At 42.6% G+C, this 20,934-nt stretch overlaps 2 protein-coding genes across 2 annotated transcripts; both read left to right on the forward strand.

The window, feature by feature from the left end:
* Positions 1–2,465: 2,465 nt before the first annotated feature.
* Positions 2,466–6,183, forward strand: LOC308288311 (actin, alpha skeletal muscle A; the record flags this gene model as incomplete). Its single annotated transcript, XM_080729717.1, has 6 exons — positions 2,466–2,594; positions 3,461–3,785; positions 4,267–4,428; positions 5,007–5,198; positions 5,324–5,505; positions 6,040–6,183. 6 exons carry the CDS (start codon positions 2,466–2,468, stop codon positions 6,181–6,183), a joined length of 1,134 nt encoding a protein of 377 aa, XP_080585843.1.
* Positions 6,184–10,691: 4,508 nt separating this feature from the next.
* ccsapb (centriole, cilia and spindle-associated protein b) lies at positions 10,692–19,810 on the forward strand. The gene is made up of 5 exons (XM_080729723.1): positions 10,692–10,831; positions 11,577–11,865; positions 15,515–15,598; positions 18,399–18,634; positions 19,401–19,810. Exons 1-5 carry the CDS (start codon positions 10,751–10,753, stop codon positions 19,584–19,586), a joined length of 876 nt encoding a protein of 291 aa, XP_080585849.1. The 5' UTR covers positions 10,692–10,750; the 3' UTR covers positions 19,587–19,810.
* Positions 19,811–20,934: the final 1,124 nt, after the last annotated feature.

A 20,934-nucleotide genomic window follows, 5' to 3' on the forward strand; every position in this document is an offset into this window, starting at 1 on the left:
TTTCTTTTAATGGTTTTCTTCCTTATTCATACATGATGACACGTTTACTATCATCATCAGAATGTTGCACTACAATTAATTAATTGGAAAGAGAAATATACCAGAATACCAGGATTAACTCTGAATTGATTTGTAATGATTTTGTAATGAATGTTGCATAATAAACAATGGCATTGATTAGTTAATAAAGAGAAGACATTCCACCCTACAAAAACGCCCATGGTCAAATATATATTTTTGCAAGCCTTTGGCAAAATTGTAAGGAATGCTATTGTAATTTATTTTGGGTACAGTGTTGCAATATTTAAATATTACACGTCTTGTATCATCGTTTTTTTTTCTCCACATGGCTTTATAAGCGCCATTAATGACCTGAATGAATTCAATGAAATCATGTGATGACAGTTATTTCCTTTTTTAATAAATGTACTTTCATAATCACATGCACAAAAAAACGAGTTTCTGAAATGAGATTGAACTTCCTGCATAGGCCTGTATATTAATTTGTGAACCTGCCTGTTTATAGCCTTCTTTGCAACGAATTAAACCTTTTTACGCACAGATCGCAATGTCAATCAGTGCGTCATGCTGCATGGAACCTAAAAGTGTTCAGCAGACGAGGGCAGCATTCTGCCGGGTTTCAGAGGCTCGATGTGGGCCCTAAAGCACCAAATCTCCTGGCCTCCTCGGTACAGAGCTCCATATACGGCCACTGGAGAGGGGGGACACCGCCGAGGTGCAGCCAGAGGGAGGTCAAAGCGACAGTTCCATATATGGCGCGCGCTCTCTCTCTCCTGGAAACCCATGGGGTCGGGAGCGCGCAGCGTCCCCCTCTCCCCAATCTGTCTTCCGACCCTCTTCCGTCTCCCCCCGCCCCCCCCGAGATCCCCCTCGACCTGTCAACAGCCTAATATGGCTTGAGGGCCGGGATGAGGGCCAGTGAATGGTGGAGGTCGGGTATATAAGCCAGAGCAGCGGTACTGAGGACCGTAGCTGGTTCAAGACGCAGTAGCAGCATTACCTTGGGTCTTTCTCCTCCTCCGAGCAACAACTCCCCCCTAAGGTAAGAGACCAAGAGACCACCACCACCACCACCACTACCACCAGGGACAAGCTAACAGGACCAAGGATAGCAGAGATAGCCAGGACCAGGCAAGCTGCCTCTGGAGCCGCAGGGGATCCAGGCATAGAACTAATGGAACCAAAACTACTGAAGACTTCTTTCTAGCGGAGTCTGAAGTCTGCAGTTAGCCTGATAGAGTTCATCTGGGACCAGTTACCACTGGGGAGAACACCGGGAACTCTTTTCTTGTTTGTGGAGGATGCACTGTGAAATATACTGAGTGTTTCGTTTAACTCTGAGTGTGCGCAAATGTAACCAGATCTTTGCGCTTGGTTACATTTGCGCATGTTACGCGCCCTGCCTTTTGGGTCCACGTGGGTCCACGAGTCCATTTGGGTCCATGTGTACACTCTCTGAGTGACACATGGGCACACGTGGTTCCATTTGTACATCTGTCAGAGTTAAATTGACACTCAGGGCTTTACAGTGTAGCTCTAATATTCTGACAGTGTAGTGTTTGGATATAATAGACAATGATGGGACATGGGAGACGCCATGCGCCTTTTTTAACTTTACCTAAAGAGCAAACTTTAATATTATTTATAATAGAGCTAATAATTAATATTAGTTAGTATTATTAATATATAATAATAGTTAATATTCATTATAATAGAGAGATAATAACTTTAACCAAAGGGTAGACTTAACATTCTTTCTAATCGAGAGAATAACTTTATAAAAGGGCAGACTTTAATATTCTTTCTAATAGAGAAGAAGGTGGAAAGAATAGCGAGAATAACTTGTTTACTATATAATATATCATAATAATCATCATAATTATTATATAATAATATTATGAATATAGCAATACAATCACCACTCAACTGGCATTTTTGAAGTGCGTTAGAATAATTTAAGCTGTGGGCCTAAACTTCGGCAGATCAGGTCTAGGTAATAAAGTAGCCTTTAGGTTTGTTTACATGTTATTACACTTATAGATTGTCAAAGGGAAACGAATTAGATGCCCATTGTGCCATGTCGAGTGATTTCTGTTTACAGGTGTTGTGTTGTGACTGTCCACTGCCACGCGTAACGGCGTGTTGTCAGTGGTTCATTCACACCACACATCAACTAGACAACGCTGAGATTAATTTAAAGATTTAAATATTTCAACTGCTTAGCAGCTAAAAGTAAAGTGTATTATTTTAAGATAGGTCTAAAGTCAGAGTGGAGGCTAGAACAAACGTCAGGGCAAGTAGAAGTAGGCCTTACCTGTCATCATCGTCTTGGAGTGTCACTTATGTCACCATTACGCAGCGGCTGCTGCTGCTGCTGTGACAACAGGTGACACTGATGATCTCATTGTTCGCTCCTCTCACCTCCTCTCCTCACAGAAGCCATCATGTGTGACGACGATGAGACTACCGCCCTCGTGTGCGACAACGGCTCCGGCCTTGTGAAGGCTGGCTTCGCCGGAGACGATGCCCCCAGGGCCGTCTTCCCCTCCATTGTTGGACGCCCCCGTCACCAGGTAAACCATAGGGATGAAAAGAAACAATAGCCTAGGCCTTCATACATGGAGGACATCTTTAGGAAAGGATTAGCCTTGGATCAAGACTATCATGGATGTATTTTATCGAATCTGACTTTAGTCAGACTCGATTAAATACATCCATGACATTCTTGATCCAAAACTATAATTCTTTCCAAGGATTAAAACAAGAATTAACTGTAAACTAGAACCATATTTTTAATGATATATCGGGATATAGCTACCTGATAATATTGCATTTTAAACATTATTCAAACTAATATTCGTTTGAAGCAAATTATGCGTCACATTGCTTCCAAAGTGACTGGATGCATATTTTTAGTTGGCTGGCACGTCTCTGGAAACTATGCAGTTTATTGTTAGAAACATAGAATGTATTACACTGGGCCTGTATGCAGGCCTCCTGCTGTATCTTATTCCACAAGGAAACATTACGCACAGGGCGCAACAGTAATATAGCTCTCCTTATAGTCTTAATTTAACATTGAGCTCTTACAGGTCCATCGTTACTCTCTCGGAGTCAAATTAACACCCAGGACTTTTACAGTCTGTCCGTGTGCATTTGGCCTGCATGTTGACTCCCTCTCTCTGTGTGTGTGTCACGATCTTTGTGAGACGCTGGCAGCCGCACAATTTTTAGCTCTCCTAAATGCCGACACGACATGCCAAGCGTGTCCGTGTCCTTTCTGACATGTAGCCTACGCGTATTTGGCAACATTACGCAACCAACCCATCGCGCGGTAAAGACTTTAAGCTGCGCTAGAAGGTCACTGTGATCTGCGCGCTTTGGATTGTTGCGCTGCCTCGACTGACCCTCCCTCCCTCCCTCTCTCTCTCTCTTCCAGGGTGTCATGGTCGGTATGGGTCAGAAGGATTCCTACGTCGGCGACGAGGCTCAGAGCAAGAGAGGTATCCTGACTCTGAAGTACCCCATCGAGCACGGCATCATCACCAACTGGGATGATATGGAGAAGATCTGGCATCACACCTTCTACAACGAGCTGCGCGTGGCACCCGAGGAGCACCCTACCCTGCTCACTGAGGCCCCACTGAACCCCAAGGCTAACAGGGAGAAGATGACCCAGATCATGTTTGAGACCTTCAACGTCCCCGCCATGTATGTGGCCATCCAGGCTGTGCTGTCCCTGTACGCTTCCGGCCGTACCACTGGTGAGGACCCACACGCAACAAACATACAACTACAATATAACAACAACAACTACTACTACTACAACAACAACAACAACAACAACAACAACAACAACAACAACAACAATAAGAAATAACATTACAACTATTAGGCTACTGACAAAACAACAGACACAACTTCCCCACCGAGGATTTCAACTTAAAACACAATCACATAAAACACATATTAGCCTACATAGTCAGCAAACCTTGTTAACAAATGCTAACAGATGAAATAACAACACGGGTATGAGCAGGTGTTACTATAGAGCACTGATCTACTTCCATCCGTGCCACTGCAGAAGCTAATTGTTTAAATTAATCAGATAAGCGCTGCATGATGCTCTACGATTCAAGTATTTTACGCACAACCTTTACGCGCAGACAGATGTGACCACCTGTCGCTGTCACGCCACAGGGCCGCTGATCTAACCCCATCCTTGCCTTGTTTTCCCCTCCCCAGGTATCGTGCTGGATGCTGGTGATGGTGTGACCCACAACGTCCCAGTCTATGAGGGTTACGCTCTCCCCCACGCCATCATGCGTCTTGATCTGGCTGGTCGCGACCTGACCGATTACCTGATGAAGATCCTCACCGAGCGTGGCTACTCTTTCGTCACCACCGGTACGGGAATAATAGCAATAATAACAACAACAACAACAACAACAATACATTAATAACAAACTGGATAAAATAATGAATACACATTGGAATCAATTAGCCCACAACTCTGCAACACAGTTTAATGGGCATACAGATGTAGACATAGAACCGTTAGAACATCTCGTTATGCAAAGCTAGCGCACCTTGCGCGGTGTGATAATTAAGTCATACAATTAATAGTCAACAGACACATTATTTCTCACCTTTATTATATTTAAGATATTGATATTGAGAGTTGATTTTGTATTATAGCCTAATTGGATTAATCGTTTAAGAGTATGGCCAAATTAATTAGCCTAATCAACATTGATCTTGGTGCAGGTGCAGCTATTGATCATGATAATTGCTTACAATAAGTTTCAGAGCTGCACTTTAGACTCCATCACGTTAGGCTATGCTATGGTGTCGCGTTGTCAAGCATGCAGGTAGCTTTGTTTTGTTTGACAAGCGACACCGTGCCTACTGCGGAGCATTATAAAGTGACACGGTGAGTCGCCGCTGAACTTGTCTGACTCAAACTCCGACTTCTCCCCAAACAGCTGAGCGTGAGATCGTGCGCGACATCAAGGAGAAGCTGTGCTATGTGGCTCTGGACTTCGAGAACGAGATGGCCACCGCTGCCTCCTCCAGCTCCCTGGAGAAGAGCTACGAGTTGCCCGACGGTCAGGTCATCACCATCGGTAACGAGAGGTTCCGTTGCCCCGAGACCCTCTTCCAGCCTTCCTTCATTGGTACGAGAAAAAGAAAAGAAAAACACAACAACAACTTTACACATTGCATTTAATGGAACATAACGAATGAATGCTTGCTTGCGCTTCTTTACTAATTTATCTTCTTCATCTTCTCGCCTGCCCAGGTATGGAGTCTGCCGGTATTCATGAGACTGCCTACAACAGCATCATGAAGTGCGACATTGACATCCGTAAGGACCTGTACGCCAACAACGTTCTGTCCGGTGGTACCACCATGTACCCTGGTATCGCTGACAGGATGCAGAAGGAAATCACTGCCCTGGCCCCCAGCACCATGAAGATCAAGGTGAATATAATGTTATATAGGCCTACGCAAAGCAGGAATTAACTAAATGATATTCATAATAATAGCCCAATAATAATAATAATCATTTGGCTAATCATTTGGCCTATGAAAAACATTGCATTTTGAAACTTTAGATTAGGATATGCTCATGGTTCTCAAAGATCTACAAGCTATTTTCACTACTTCTTAAACATTTGTTTTCTAATTTATGGAATTTCTTAGATTTCTATTTTATTTATTAATTCAATTACTTATCATGATAGATTTTGTTTTTATTCATGGAAATCTCTTATGGAATTTCTTAGATTTCTAACTTTATTTATTAATTCAATTACTTATCATTATAGATTTTTTTTTTTGTTAATTCATGAAAATCTCAGATTTTGGGGGAATGTTTTGACAAAATATCAGGACTGTCATATAGAGCTATACTTTGATGCCGTGCCATTCATTACGGAAGCTGCTGGATGCTCCAGGTGTTTGGCTGTATGATCCACCTGACTCACCCATGTTCTCCTCCTCCTCCCTCCATAGATCATTGCTCCCCCTGAGAGGAAGTACTCCGTCTGGATCGGTGGTTCCATCCTGGCTTCCCTGTCCACCTTCCAGCAGATGTGGATCAGCAAGCAGGAGTACGACGAGGCAGGCCCCAGCATTGTCCACAGGAAGTGCTTCTAAATACACTTTCCTTCACCTCTGCAACATCATCTCCCCGAACCGCGCCTCAAAACCACCAGCTGTACCTGGAGATTCTTTTACGGAGGACGACCCTAGCTGTGGCACGGCAACATCACAACTGCTTGTCAATGGACTTTCTGCCTGCGCTGTTGACATATGCATTTATACAATCTGCATATTTTTAAATATTGCTGCCATGTTGTCTGTGTTGCACTTGTGAACAAAGCTGTGAATACCAACCCTGAACCATGCATCCACAAACCCAAAAAAAAACTAATAAAAAAAAGTTCAATAACGACACGTAGCCCAACACATGTGAATGTAAGTGTATATACATGACTATTAATAATTTATTAAAGTCCATTATTTGGTATTTTTCCATCCTGGTCTTTGTCTTTATAATAGACTTGGGGGAAACAAGCATTATTATTTATACTGGTACTCTTAAACTTCAAGGAATTCTCACTTGAGAATGTCTCTACTCTCTTGGTCAAAAGGTGACCCTCGGTGGCCATCCTTAGCATAGCAGCATAACGGTCTAAATGTCAACCTGTGAAGAGTCAAATATAGACATTAGCCAACCACAAACCATGTTCATGACAAGCATGAGCCGAGGACAGACATTAAACATGTCCCTGGGGGAATAACTGCAATGCCAATATCAATTTGAAACAATTCTCATCGCCTCTAGGCTGGGACAAATACAGTGACATGGCTTTTAAGCCAATTCCCATAGTGATCGGCCTAACGGGCCTACATTTCCATCCTGAATCAAAACCCAGACAAACAAGATCTTTAGGGAAAGTCAGGAGAGGTTGACAGGTGAAGGAATGGTCGCCTCTCTGGCCCATGCACCCCGAGGAAGAGGAGGGGTCCGAGGGCCTGAAGAAGACCCCCTCCCTCCGACCCCTTTCCTTCAGCTGCTGGCCGCCTTCTATAACGGGTGGGTGGGTGACTATAACGGGTGGGTGGGTGGGTGGGAGACGCTGCGAAAGGCGACCCGTCACACCAGCCCCCCTCCACAGTTGAAGCTTGACTTGCCAGGAATGTGCCTCGACAGCAACAAGCAGGTCTACTTTAGAACGGGCCGGGCTCAGAAGCACTGGACACCCGACACCCGGCTCTGAATCCATGTTGAGCTCTCCCTGCCCACCTGCCCATGCCCATGCCCATGCCCTGCCCGGCTGCATTCAGCCCCGGACCCCCTTACAACCCAACCCGCCAGACCATCTTTAGACAAAACCAGAGCCCCACTGCGGGACACCTCAGCTCAGTGCAGTAGCCATGCCTTATATGCATGGGAATGGCCTGGGGGGACATTATGATTGGCCTGGCTGTGGAGTTGTAGGCCTATAGTACACACTTTCAATTCATGAAATATAGCCTCAATTAGACCTATGTGGGACGGCAGCTTGGTAGCCTATACATAATGGACTGTAGGTTTTAATAATGATATGCCCTATGATTTTGAATATGAAAACATTGATTGATTGAATACTTTATTAGGAATATGGATAGGGAAAGCACAGGATAATACAATTCAAACCTTCAAATACAAGGTCTACTTAATACTTATAGTATTTAAGCAAGAAAGCACAATGGCTTGTTTACATTGGGGTTCTTCTTTTGTACAGTTTTGTATTCAAACACAGTTGCAGCCTCCAGTAAGTGCCTTTTCAGAGTGGTTCTAATAACAAGAACTTCATAATTGAACTTTATATGATTGCATGAAGGGCCAGACCTTTACTTGTCTGCCACTCTGATAGACTTATGTTCTCCCCCGACATAGAAGCAATGAATCACTCTAATTAGGCTATTATTGGCAAGTAAAGGCCCATGCTCCTACTTGAAGATGAGGAGAACCTTGATAGCATTAAAGTTTAAAAGTACAATAGGCTATTATTAGGCTATTGGATTTCCTTGGCAGAATAAATAGTTCAATGCAATATAGGCTTGCTGTGATGTAAATCAGTGGTTCTCAATGTCTGTAGTGGGATCTGGCCTGTGGACCCCTAGGGGTCCTTAAGGGGGTTCCAGGGGGTCCCCAGCAAAATGAAGAACAGTAGAACCACAATATTAACACTATTTTATACTTTGGCCATTCAAAAGTATATCTTCAAATCTCCAATTCGAATGTGTGTGCAGCTTGCAGATTGGCTTTTTTTTTTTACAACACAACAACAAATCTTCTTTATGACAGACAGACAGACAGACAGACAGACAGACAGACAGACAGACAGACAGACAGACAGACTGTCAGTCAATCCTCCTGGGCACCAGATCTTGTTCGGGTGGGGGTTAACGGTCATCTAGACAGGCTAACTGTGAGGTGCTGATAGGTGCCATTGTAGAGCACATAATAAAACACCACCCATCACATCACTCCTGTTAATATAGTAGTCTGATATGATATCAATTATGTAAGAGATGCATTCCTCACATGCACGATGCATCTCTGACCCTTTACTGTCTCTGTCTGCTGCCACCTGTTGAGGGGTGTGTTTGGCTTTTTAAATAGACTATAGCCTACGTCCTAAGCGGGCGGAGCTAAGAAGAAGACAGCCACAGTTTCCGACCTGGTGTGTAACGGTGTAAGTATTATTATTGATGTAACCTATTATTATTAGGCCTATTACTAGCCTAGGCTACTACACCAAATTATGAACATTGTTTCAACTCCGGCTATAACTTGTGCGAGTTTCTGCTGACATTTAACCGTCACAATAAATTATTCTAAATGAACGCGGGTTAGATTGACAGTTAGACGCATTTTGCACATTTTTGAGGCGACGTACGCAGCCCAAAGACCTCTGTAAATAAACATATAAAGCAACCATCATTTGATGAGGCTACAGGCTGTGTGTGACATAATACCGTTTTTTATTTGTATTTTCATTTCTACTGTTGTAGGTTGTTGGACTATCACTATTTAGCAATTGTTTAGTTCAAAACAAATATTATTTACAGACTATGTTGCAGAGGCGTCGATTGGGTATGGCAAGCTATGGCAGCTGCCATACCTTGGCTACAGGGGGGGAAATAATAAAATTTACTTTTAATCGTGCCTGTTGCTAAGGTATGGCAACATGTTGCCAAACCTTAGCTTTTTAGCTGAACTGACGCCACTGCTATGTTGTGCGCAATATAAACATTATTACCGTACCGCACATGCTATAACGACGTGGTATGGTGCCTGATGATATTAGCCTACCAGTCTACAATGCCGGGGTTGTGTATTTCTTGCTGTACAGTCGCATTTTGACAGAAAGTAGAACATGGCATTTCTATTCCAAGATGCTAGAAACAAATGGAGGGCAAGCAGATAAACGTCCCGTCCACCTGGCCAGGGAGAAGTGAAGTCACCTCGCGTCACCCAGCCTTGGCCTGCTTTCTATTTACTGCTCAATGCTCAGGTCTGGTCTAAAGCCCGCCTACTGTATCCGGTCATTTGAACCCTCACATACATTGACACGCAAAGGCCATTTCCGTATCCTGTTTAGACCGGAACTGCAATCTGCAATAGTGAATTGATCCGTTGGTCTTCAGAAGGAGAAGGGCTTCTTAGATTCCATAGCCCGGAAGGGCAGTCCGTTACTATTATTACTAGCTGCCTGGTTGCTATGTTAGCACTCTTTTGTAGTCTACAAATAACATAGTATCAAATACAAAATAAAATATGAATACGAAACTCTTATAATCCTGGAACTATTTACTGTGTACTGAAGACATTACACAGTAGACCTAAATAGCAAATATGGTCGATAAAGACTAATTTAGCTAGTAAGATAAGTGAGTTCATGAATAGGCCTACATCACCATATATTAAATGTATAATTCATCATAAAATGTGACTTATCTGTATTTACATTCTAAAAAAAACATTCTTCCCAAAGACAAACCTGTACAAAATAAAACAAACAGTCAGACAAGGTGTTCTTTTTGTGATATATCCATATCCTATACTGTAAGTGAATTGTTTACTGTCTATAATCAAGTGAATTGTTTACTGTCTATAATCAAACCCTCGTTGATTTTCTCTTGCCAATAAAGCTCCTTTGAATCGATTAATGTTTATATTATTAAGAAGGTAACAAACCAATCAAAAGGCGTCCTTCTGGGCCATGTTATCTCAATTCTTTTCAGAAAAATGCAAATCTACAAGCTCACAAGGCGTCGAAGGGCGGCGCCTTGTGAGCTTGTAGATTTGCTATTTCGACCCCTCGTCGCGACACCGGCGACGGCTTTGCGGCAGCCAGGGGGCGTGTCCTCCACGCGGCTCGCCTCGCTATTGGTTGAAGTCATCTGAGAGCTTGGTTTTAAACGTCTGGCTGCTTGCGGGGTGGAGTTCTGGGGAAGTGAGTGTGAATGTGTTGTTGATTTGTTCACGGAACGGATTTATCCTTATTTTTATCGTCATTCGCATAGTTTTTGTCGTTTGAAAAGCCTCGTGTTCGTTTGAAATAATCTTAAAATAATCCTAAAACAACCTGTCTTTTATTTAAAGATGTTTATTTGATAAAAGAAGAAGAAAGGAGATTAAGAAGACGCTACTAACTGTTAGTAAACAATGGTGACCAGGAGGATTCGGACGGAGTACATGAAGAGGTTCAAGGACCCCAAGTGGGAGACGTACAGCCGCTGCTACGAGGTTCAATTGATTGATTTATTGAACACATTACACATGATTAGAAGGATGCATTGGAAACAGTACAGGACTGATTGATTGATTGAATACTATTAGAAGGATGCATAGGTCAAGGAACAAGTACAGGACAGCACAGATTTACAGTTCACTGATACTAACTAGTCTACTAACTAAAAGGATAAAGACCACAAGAAAGCTGTTAGGCTTGTTTGGATTGGGGTCCCTTTGTACTCAATTCATACAAGCATTAAAACAGTTCACTGATACAAGGTAGACTAAAATCAAATCTTTGCTTCTGGGGGTCCCTGGAACAAAATATTTTGTGATGGGGGTCCGTGGCCAAATACATATCATGCTGGGGGTCCTTGACATGACAAAGTTTGAGAAAAAAATTACAGCAACATAAGTTTATTTTCAGAAAACTGCCAGGATTTAGAAGACATTTGTAGAATGTGCTTATCAGTGGTTAAGGGCCCCCAAAATGTGTTTTTGGCCGCGGACCCCCATCTCGAATTATTTTGTTCCACAGATGGACCCCTATCGCAAAATATTTTGTTCCAGGGTCCCCCAGAAGCAAAGATTAGATTTCGGTCTATTCTGCATCTAGCTTAAGGCCACAGACCCGTTGGGAAACGAGTTTGGGTCAACTTTTATTTTAGGTCGACTTTTCATGTATTCGATTAAACCACATGAAAGCTCAATGTCTTGTTTAAACTTGGGTCCATTTGTACTCCATTCATTCATACAGGAGCTGCACAACTACCGTCTGAGTCGCAGGATGCTGGAACACTCCCACAAGCCCTGGTTCTGGAGCGGCTCGGACACCGACTCGGACGCGAGTCCCACTCCTCATCATCCACGGAACCAAGTGGACCCTCTACGGGAGGACGGTGGGACGGGGGGGATACCACGGCAGCAGGAGGAGTACAACCAGTGTGGGGGAGGAGGAGGAGATGGAGGTCCAGCCGGAGGAACCTCCACGGTGGAGACCCTGGTACCCAAGATCTGCCTCCCGGACGACGAGGAGGAGGAAGATGGTGAGGGCGGTGTGTTTCTGGTAGCTGATCATACTATACCAGAGATTGTATTTGATTTGTTGAATACTTTAGTTGGTCAGAAATGTAAACAGCACCTGGTTTAATTGATTGATTGAATACTTTATTATCAATTCTCATAGGAAAACTCAACAGTTCAGATACATGGTCTACTAATAGGGAATTCACGAATAGTGATTTTTAGTATTCGAATTATTCGACCTCAAAGTATTTTCGAATAGTCGAATATTCGACAGGATTGGCCAAACTGTCAAATATTAAGTAAGCAAGGGCAAACATTGTGAAAATAGCAGATCTACATGCTCACAACGCCTCGCGTTGTGAGCATGTAGACACATAGGCACATAGACACATAGGCTAAAGGATAACACCCAAAAAAAAAGTAATGTGGACTTGTGTCCATTGTGTTCCTGAGTTTTGGGATATTGTATAGTATTATATAGCATAATGTATTATTATTATCATATTACCCAGCACATTTGAAGTGGTGGTAGAAGTACTTTTTTTTGCACCAGTAAAAGTAGCAATAAGCCTACCACAGGTTGAAAATACAAAAGTATTAAGCATCAAAATATTGTAGCTAAAGTGAAATTACTCATGCAGATTGGTTCATATTGTAACGTTTAGCAGACTGAGTGAGGCAGCTCGCTCCCTACTGGGACGCAAACCCCAGTCCCCCACTCAGCAGACAAGGCAAGCAACCCGCAACGCCAAGAAGACTAGCCCGCTTGGCGGAGCGAGTTACGGCCTGCTCTCTTGCAGGGTCGTTACACTATCATGTTTTGAGAACTATAAGTATTGATCCATAACCTCTGAAGCCCTATTCTATCCACCTCTTTCCGCGGGAGTTTACTGGAGATTATTTGGACCACACTTCCGGTTTAACAGCAGACATACAAGCTCACGTCGCGTCGCAGATGCAGCCCGTTGTGAGCTTGTAAATCACACTCGGCTGCAGCGCCGGAAGCTCGGTACAACGTCTGCGCAATGCACTATGGGGCGTTGGGAACCCGTGGATACTTCTAGTGGGAAAAGATCTTGTGACAGGGACCCTATGAGAGAAGACTTGTGTTGTCGATTAGATTTAGTAGTAGTTTACAGAATTCTTCAAGATTCGAGATTATTATTGCATGGTATAGGCTTACATAAGAGGGAAATAATTGTTGTTCCTTCTTTGTATTTTGGTTCCTACCAACATTAATATTGAACTATAAACAACAATAAATATCTGTATAATATGTAAATATCTATTTTATGTATCTCTGTATCTGGCAGTTGCAAGCTACAACTGTCTATTAGAGATGTACCCATACCATTCCCCCCTCCTGATACCCATAACTTACCGATCTGATACCAATGTGCAATTTAAAAACGATCTAGGACAATGTGGGATGTAGGCACCCTCAGGGTTCCTTGAGGGTTTGTTACAAAATGCACCTTTGGCCTTAAAGGTCTGTAACTCTGAAATAGTATAAACTAGTCCTTACCCGTTCAAAGATATGAGCTCCGAAATGATGTGCAGTGTGTGGGTTATGGGGTGTGCACTGTGCACACAGTATATGAGGGATGGAAAGTAACTTTCTGGTGCTCACATGATAATATGTAGGAGCATCAATGTAAGAAATACCCGTTTCGTTTAAAGGCTACAGAGATACTGTGTACCGATCTACATGACAACATCTGAAAGAGGGCCAGCCAACACCCCCGCCCGCCCGCCCACACACACACACACACACACACACACACACACACACACACACACACACACACACACACACACACACACACACACACACACACACACACACACAGAGAGCTGGTTAAACATGTTGCCCCATGCAGAATAGATATGCCTCATGCTAGATGCAGAATAGATAGTAGTTACACCATAAAAATGCTAATATACAGCATATGATTTGTGAAAGTGACAAACGGGCTTCACAGTTATGTCAGGTGTGTTCATATGCTAATGGTGATGCGATTTCAGATCAATTGCTCCAGCCACTGAGGAGAAACGCTGTGACAGACAGACACTCAGACAGACAGACACTCACTCAGACAGACATTTGCAAAATTATAGTATAGATGGAACCAAATTCCATGTGTACACTCTCAAAGTTATGGGGATCCTTGAAAGTTTGAGAACCACTGATCTAGGAATAAAAATAAACATTTGAGAACCACTGTTCTGAAAGATGACTTCAGTTTTGTGGCCTTCAAGAAAAATAGTATGCTAATGATTAATATAATGAAATCTGTCCAGGAGCTGAATGAATGTCCTCTTAATCTAGAATTCTATGAAGCTGGCATGTTACATTCATATTATTGTGTTGTTTGCGTTTTCATGTGAAACACCTTGTTACTGACCAGCACAGGGACAGTTACATGAACATTGGCTTGGTGTGATGATCCAAGGATTTTGTTGTCACGTGCACTTAAGACGACATTGCATATACACAGTGATATTCTTGTACTTGGCAGTTGAGGTGGGGAGGTATACTGGTATTCCTGAGGAGCAGCGTTTGTGTGTGCTTTGTGATCTGGGAGTTGTGGAGGATGAGTTTCATTTTGTTTTTCACTGTCCGCTGTATCATGACTTAAGAAATGTCTTATTTGAAAAAATGCAAGCCAAGAACCCAGATTTGTTTTGGATGTCTGAATGTTCCATGTTACGCTGGCTGTTCACTAAGGAAGTTTTTGTTTTAGCAAAATTCATAGAGAAGGCATGGCAGTTGCGTTGGAGAACATTGTATCCGTAAATAACGGCATGGACAATCATTACGTTTTTCTTTTGCATTTTATTTTTGTGTGGTTTATCTTGGTGTATGTATGTACTATGTTTGTGAGTGTCTTGTAAGCCTGTACGGGCTGGGCATCGTTTGGTGCAGGACACTTTAATAAAAACCTCTATCTATCTATCTATCTATCTATCTATCTATGTACTTGAGAGTCTCCTTAAACAACCCATTCAGAATGGGTACACTATATTGTGTATCATTATTTTATGCTTTAACTATTGAAAAATAGCAGATATACAAGCTCACAGCGCGGCACCGAGTGCCGCGCTGCGAGCTTGTAGATCTGCTATTTTTTGAAAAATCTTGAAAATTAGAATTTTGACCCGCTTCTATAAGTGTCTTTTGAATCCTTCTAAGATTTTTTTTTTCTCGAAAAACCTGTGTTTCTATGTCAGCAATCTGGCAAGCCATCGTCAAAGAAAAGATCCTTTTCACTTAACTGGAGCTCAGTTAGTCTGTTCTTGAGAGACTGCTATGTCAGTGGTTCTCAAACCTTTTCATGTGAAGGACCCCCAAAATTATATTTATTTGGCCACGGACCCCCATCTCAAAATATTTAGTTCCAGGTACCCCCCAGAAGCAAAATCCGAGTTACAAACGTTCGCTTTGAAAATACATATATTCAAAGATTTGCACACATTTTCACGACTTTTTCAAAAATAGCAGATCTACAAGCTTGCAGCGCGGCACTCGGTGCCGCGCTGTGAGCTTGTATATCTGCTGTTTTTCACTGGTTAAAGCATTCAATAATTCTAGGCCTAAATGGGTTAATGGTGTGGACAGAAGATTCCAAGTAATATGTTCCTTTCTCCTCTCTTGTCTTGTTGTCTCAGGTGTGCAGGGTGCAGCAGCAGGAGCAGTTCGTGCAGAGGAGAACACCGAGCAGAGAACTATCAGTAGAGCAAGTAAACATCCAGGTAATGAATGATCATATGAACCTTTCTACACTGGACACTCAACAACTACACCATCTGGCTAGCCATCGTCAAGGAAAAGGATCCTTTTCATTGACTGGAGCTCAGTTTTAACTCGAGCTCAGTTTGGCTGTTCTAGAGAGACTAGACAACTACATGACTACTACAGCAGTCACTGTTCAAATGGTGATTCCGAAAGTAATAACGGAATTAGCCGAAAACGCTTTTAAATCTGCTGCCCCGAGTTGATCACTGTGGGAGGGAATTTAAATCTATTTTAGGGTATAGAGAATTGCACTGTTGGCAAAAGTTATTGCTTTTACAACTGCCGCACTTTAAAGTTGTTTGTAATCACCATGGGAAAACACAGCGCAAAATTCTCTGATTGGACTTTCCAAAACCTGTCGAACTGAACCCCGTATTAAAGAGAAAAAAAGAAGAGCTTTAACACATTAACACAACTTGTGTTACTTGTTGGTGCGGTCACGCATCGACGCGTTTTTAATGGGTAAAATAGTGCATTATTGAACACATTTCCTTAACGGTTATGTAACCAATAAGACCTTTCAGTTATCAGTTAAGAAAATGTCTCCATTTGGCCATCCCTAGGATAGTGTGTTCACTTGTGTAGTGTGTGTGTGTGTGTGTGTGTGTGTGTGTGTGTGTGTGTGTGTGTGTGTGTGTGTGTGTGTGTGTGTGTGTGTGTGTGTGTGTGTGTGTGTGTGTGTGTGTGTGTGTGTGTGTGTGTGTGTGTGTGTGTGTGTGTGTGTGATTATAGGTATTGGTTTGTATTGTTTGTCTATTGTTGTATTATGTCCAGATCATTCAGAGGAAAGAGATTTTAATCTCAATGAGATAAAATGAGTTAAATAATGGAGATGATGATGATGATGATTGGAGTGGACAGCCATCCACATTCCAACAGTGAAATACTGACATGTCTGCTATGTCAAATATGCTGTAACAGATCCTGTTTAACCACTTACTGTAAACCCTATACTTAGTTGACCACAGTCCCCCAAGGCTCCATACTAGGCCCGTCTTGCTTTTTGCTCTGCACTAAATTCTTCTCCGTTGTGTTGTAAGCTTGTAGATTTGCTATTTTCAGCGTGCGACACCATCATATAATGTACATATTAATGACTTAGTTGATGAAACTAAACAATGCAGAGATACAATACAAATAACGGCATTGCAGAACCAATGTAAAGATGTTAAGGCAGGGCTGTTCTTGATTTTGAGCGGTTCCTCTCAGTGCTCCAAAGCTTGAATTCATATAGTTTAACACTGCTCAAAGGCACCGCTCACTTCACACTGTGTGTGTGATTGTTTTTTGTTTTTTTTCAAAGCAGTAGGCTTGTTTGCGGCCATTCTCACTGCTGTTCTGTACAGTAGATGTGTTATTTTGGGTGAAGGGGACCAAGTATTAGGGATGCCCCGATCACGTTTGTTTTTGCTCCCGATCCGATACCGATCAAATATTATTGCTTCCGATTCGATCCCGATCTTTCCCGATTCGATCTTTTGGCAAGGCATTAAGGAAAAAAAATCTATTCATTCTATCACTTAGTGCAGCACTGAATCAACAAATTAAAAACAAAGCTTATGAGTAGTGTATAGTGATATAGGCCTACTAGTGCAGTGTTTCTCAAGCATTGTGCAGCGGACCTTTGGTGTGGCCTTTGAAATTTGGCAGTGAAGTCACAATTTAAGGACTTTTAAAACCTGTTTAATACCTCAAAAAAATAAAATAAAATAGACCATTACAGCATCAAAAATAATCAACAAACTATATAAAAACTGGTAAAACATTGGCCATTTTTAAAGTCGAAACAAAATAAGTTAAGAACCAATTAACCAGTCTGCTTGAAAAGTATGCATCTGTAGCAGCTAGTTGACAGTGCAGAGAGACATAAATGCCTTCCTTTGATCCATTAACAAGGGGCCATTAGTACTTCTTGGCATCAGCTGCCAGCTGGACACAGAGTCTGACACAATCACCTCCCCTCTGCAGGGCTCTGTGTCTGTCTCATTTCTTCAAAAGCCCTTGAATATGATTGAAAATGATTAAGGATTACTGTGATTATGGTAATCTTACGTTTCATATCGCATTCACCTTACCTGTAACTTTCACTACTCCCAGAAAATATTTTTTTGAAAAAAAAAAAAAAAACTTTTTTTTTTCCCGATATTTTTTTCCCGATCTCCGATCTTATAAAAATGACCATATCGGCGGCCGATCCGATCACGTGATCGGGATCGGGCAACACTACCAAGTATAGACCCATGGGGCACACCGCCGGTCAATGAAGTATTCAGGGTTAAATCAGTGGCCGCGACCCCCAAAATAATCATATGTGATTGTGAACTGGGGACCCCCTCACCCTGACGAGCACTAAGAGTTGATACCCATAACTTACCCATCTGATACCAATGTGCAATTTGATATACATTTTGTATATCACGGTTCTATTGTGAAAGTAGCAGATCTACATGCTCACAACGCCTCATGTGGCAAGGCGTTGTGAGCATGTAGATCTGCTATTTCTGGCTCTATTTCTGGCTCTAATATTTGACATTTTGGCCAATGCTTAATTTGCCATTTCAGAGGTATTAAAAAGTCCTCAAATTGTCACTTAAGAAATATGCTGTACACCTAAACTTTATGTTGGTTTGTTTACTGTTGAGTGAGAAAACAGTGTTGCTCTGGGGACCCCCCCAAAATCATTTGGGGACCCCCTTCTCAACCCACATGTTGAGAACCACTGGGTTAAATCACTGATATGTTCCTGTTTGTTCCCAGACAAACCACCCGTGGGTTCTTCTCATGCACAGCAGACCAAACAAGGCTCCAGTAAGACCCGTAAGTCGTGCGTGCGCGGCTCCTCGCGGGTGCGGCCCTCCTCTCCGCCGCGGAAGGCCAGCGAGGACGCCAAGGAGAACAGGCACCCGTTCGCTCTGTACGGATCAGGAGAGCAGCAGGCTGAGATGGCCGGCAGGAAAACACACAACGTTGGCCCCGCGGCCTCCACCCAGGAGGTAAACGTTTGATGTTTTTATACTCTTTTAGGCACTATTTGTTTTATTCACTGTAGTCTAGGGCACTATTTGTTTTATTCACTGTAGTCTAGGGCACTATTTGTTTTATTCACAGTAGCCTAGGGCACTTCTCAACCTTTTCAGGCCACGACCCCCAAAATAATCCTATTTTAACGGGTGACGAGTACCGTACTAAGATTTGAGGAATTACATTTCGGTTCTATTGTGAAAATAGATGATCTACGAGGCGTTGTGAACGTTGTGAGATCGGCTATTTTCACAATACTATTCTGTGGAATCAAAAGTTGAATGCCTCAACTCTACATTCCAAGTGCTTGTCAGGAGGGGGGGGGGGGGGGGGGGGGGGGGGGTCTCCAGTTCAAATATGATTATTTTGGGGGGTCACGGCCTGAAAAGGTTGAGAACATTGGTCTCTATGGCAGCGTGTTTCTATATTATACTGTATATGTTTTAATTTTGTGTCTGTTTTATGTAGATGTCTGTCTATCAACAAATTCAGTATTCACTTAAGCCCTATTCACGTCACACAGCGGTGTCATGCAAAAATAGTGCAAACGGCTGATCTAAAGCTCACAACACATCACAAAACCACAACCAGAAACCACTTCTAGCGTTCTACAGCAAGGGTTCCCAAACCTTTCTGTATAATAAAGCTGACTGGTACAAATATCACGTTGTCATGGTGTTGTCATCATCCGATCTCCCTGATGACCTGTGGTGTGTGTTGTTATCATTCCTTTGTCAGATCCACGAGTCGGCGCTCCGGGCTAAAAGCAGACGCGAGGCGGAGCGACAGATCCAGGCTCAGCGATCCGAGCGCCGCAAAACCAAATCTGCCGATCTGGCAAAGAACAAAAGCAGACTGTCTCAACCTGAGTTCAACCCCTGGCTCACAGAGTACATGAGATGCTTCTCCTCTTGCTCCCGATAGTATAGACCAGGGTTGCCCAATTAGTTTTCCCCAAGGGCCAAATTATGTCTAGGGTACCAAGCCGAGGGCCACAACATTGCAGGGGGCGACGGTGGCGTTCCCGCTACTCCAGCGACAGTTCAGATATCGTCGTTGTCGGGTGAAAATCATGTATGTCCAAAACCGTTTGTTTTGCATTTATCATTTTAAAAATGATTTAAACTAGTGAAAACAGCCGATCTACAAGCACACAACGCCTCGGGCGTTGTGTGCTTGTAGATCTGCTGTTTTCACTACTTTTGTGCGACGGCCTTGCATGACGAAGCAGAGTTTATACTTTGCGAAGGAACGTACACATTTTGAGATACGGGTTTTCCACCCGACAACGACGATATACTAGTGTTGTTGCTGCTCTTATACCACCATTATTACTGGGGTTGGTGGGGGCCTGACAGTAGACCACCGCGGGCCGCAAATGGCTCGCGGGCCGCCTATTGGGGAACCCTGGTATAGACACACACACGCACACACACTCACTATTGTAATCACTCATAGGGATGGGATGATATGAAAAGTGCACGCCACAATTATTGTGGCAAAAATAATTGCAATTATTAACACTATTATTGCGATAATCAACATTTGCTTGAAACTTAAAATGCCACTTTTGTGACTTGAACCCCCGGCATCCCTATTCTGGGGGGAACCTTTGCCAAAAAAGTAGCAGATCTACAAGCTCACAATGCGTCACAGGTCTGTATAGGTCAAGTATAGAGGGTTTAAGTGGTACTGGATTTGCTGCTCAACAAAAGCTAATTCATAGTGTATTACAGAGGACAATTTCAGAAAAAAAAAATCTCTGCGATACAATATATTTTTTTTGTTTTTTTATGATAACGGTTATCATCCCATCCCTACTCACTCACACACACACTGTAAAACCCTCAGTGTTAATTTAACTGTGTACAAATGGACTCAAATGGACAAATCAACACTGAGGACAATAACATCATTTCACAATTATAGTTTACCTAGAGAGGTATTTACAATGATGTGTCATAGAACAGGGTAAGAGCTTTGTAACAATAATTGATGAATAATACTGTATATATTGCAGAGGAATTGAGCCATCCTTCTAAATGCTTCAAGAGACTTCTATTCATTGTTAATGAATGGAACGGTGAAGGTTTTAACAGTTTAAATCACAATCATATCTGTGATATGTTGCGAGGTGTGTTCGTTCCTAAAACGTGTCACCACTTTGTGTTCATCTTAATGTTTGATGCTTCTGAATGGGTTTTGGTTACACCATGAGAAGTTTCCTGCTTACTACCGCGTGCAGAGTATGTAATACAGCTAAGGTAAACTG

This window comes from Nannobrachium achirus, assembly GCF_963921795.1.
Source record: "Nannobrachium achirus genome assembly, chromosome: 7".
Classification (NCBI taxonomy): Eukaryota; Metazoa; Chordata; class Actinopteri; order Myctophiformes; family Myctophidae; genus Nannobrachium; species Nannobrachium achirus.

Coding starts and splice junctions, on each gene's coding strand:
- ccsapb (XM_080729723.1), top strand. CDS start 10,751: ATGGTGACCAGGAGGATTCGGACGGAGTACATGAAGAGGTTCAAGGAC. Junction 10,832..11,576: donor CGTACAGCCGCTGCTACGAG/GTTCAATTGATT, acceptor TCATTCATACAG/GAGCTGCACAACTACCGTCT. Junction 15,599..18,398: donor TAGAGCAAGTAAACATCCAG/GTAATGAATGAT, acceptor GTTTGTTCCCAG/ACAAACCACCCGTGGGTTCT.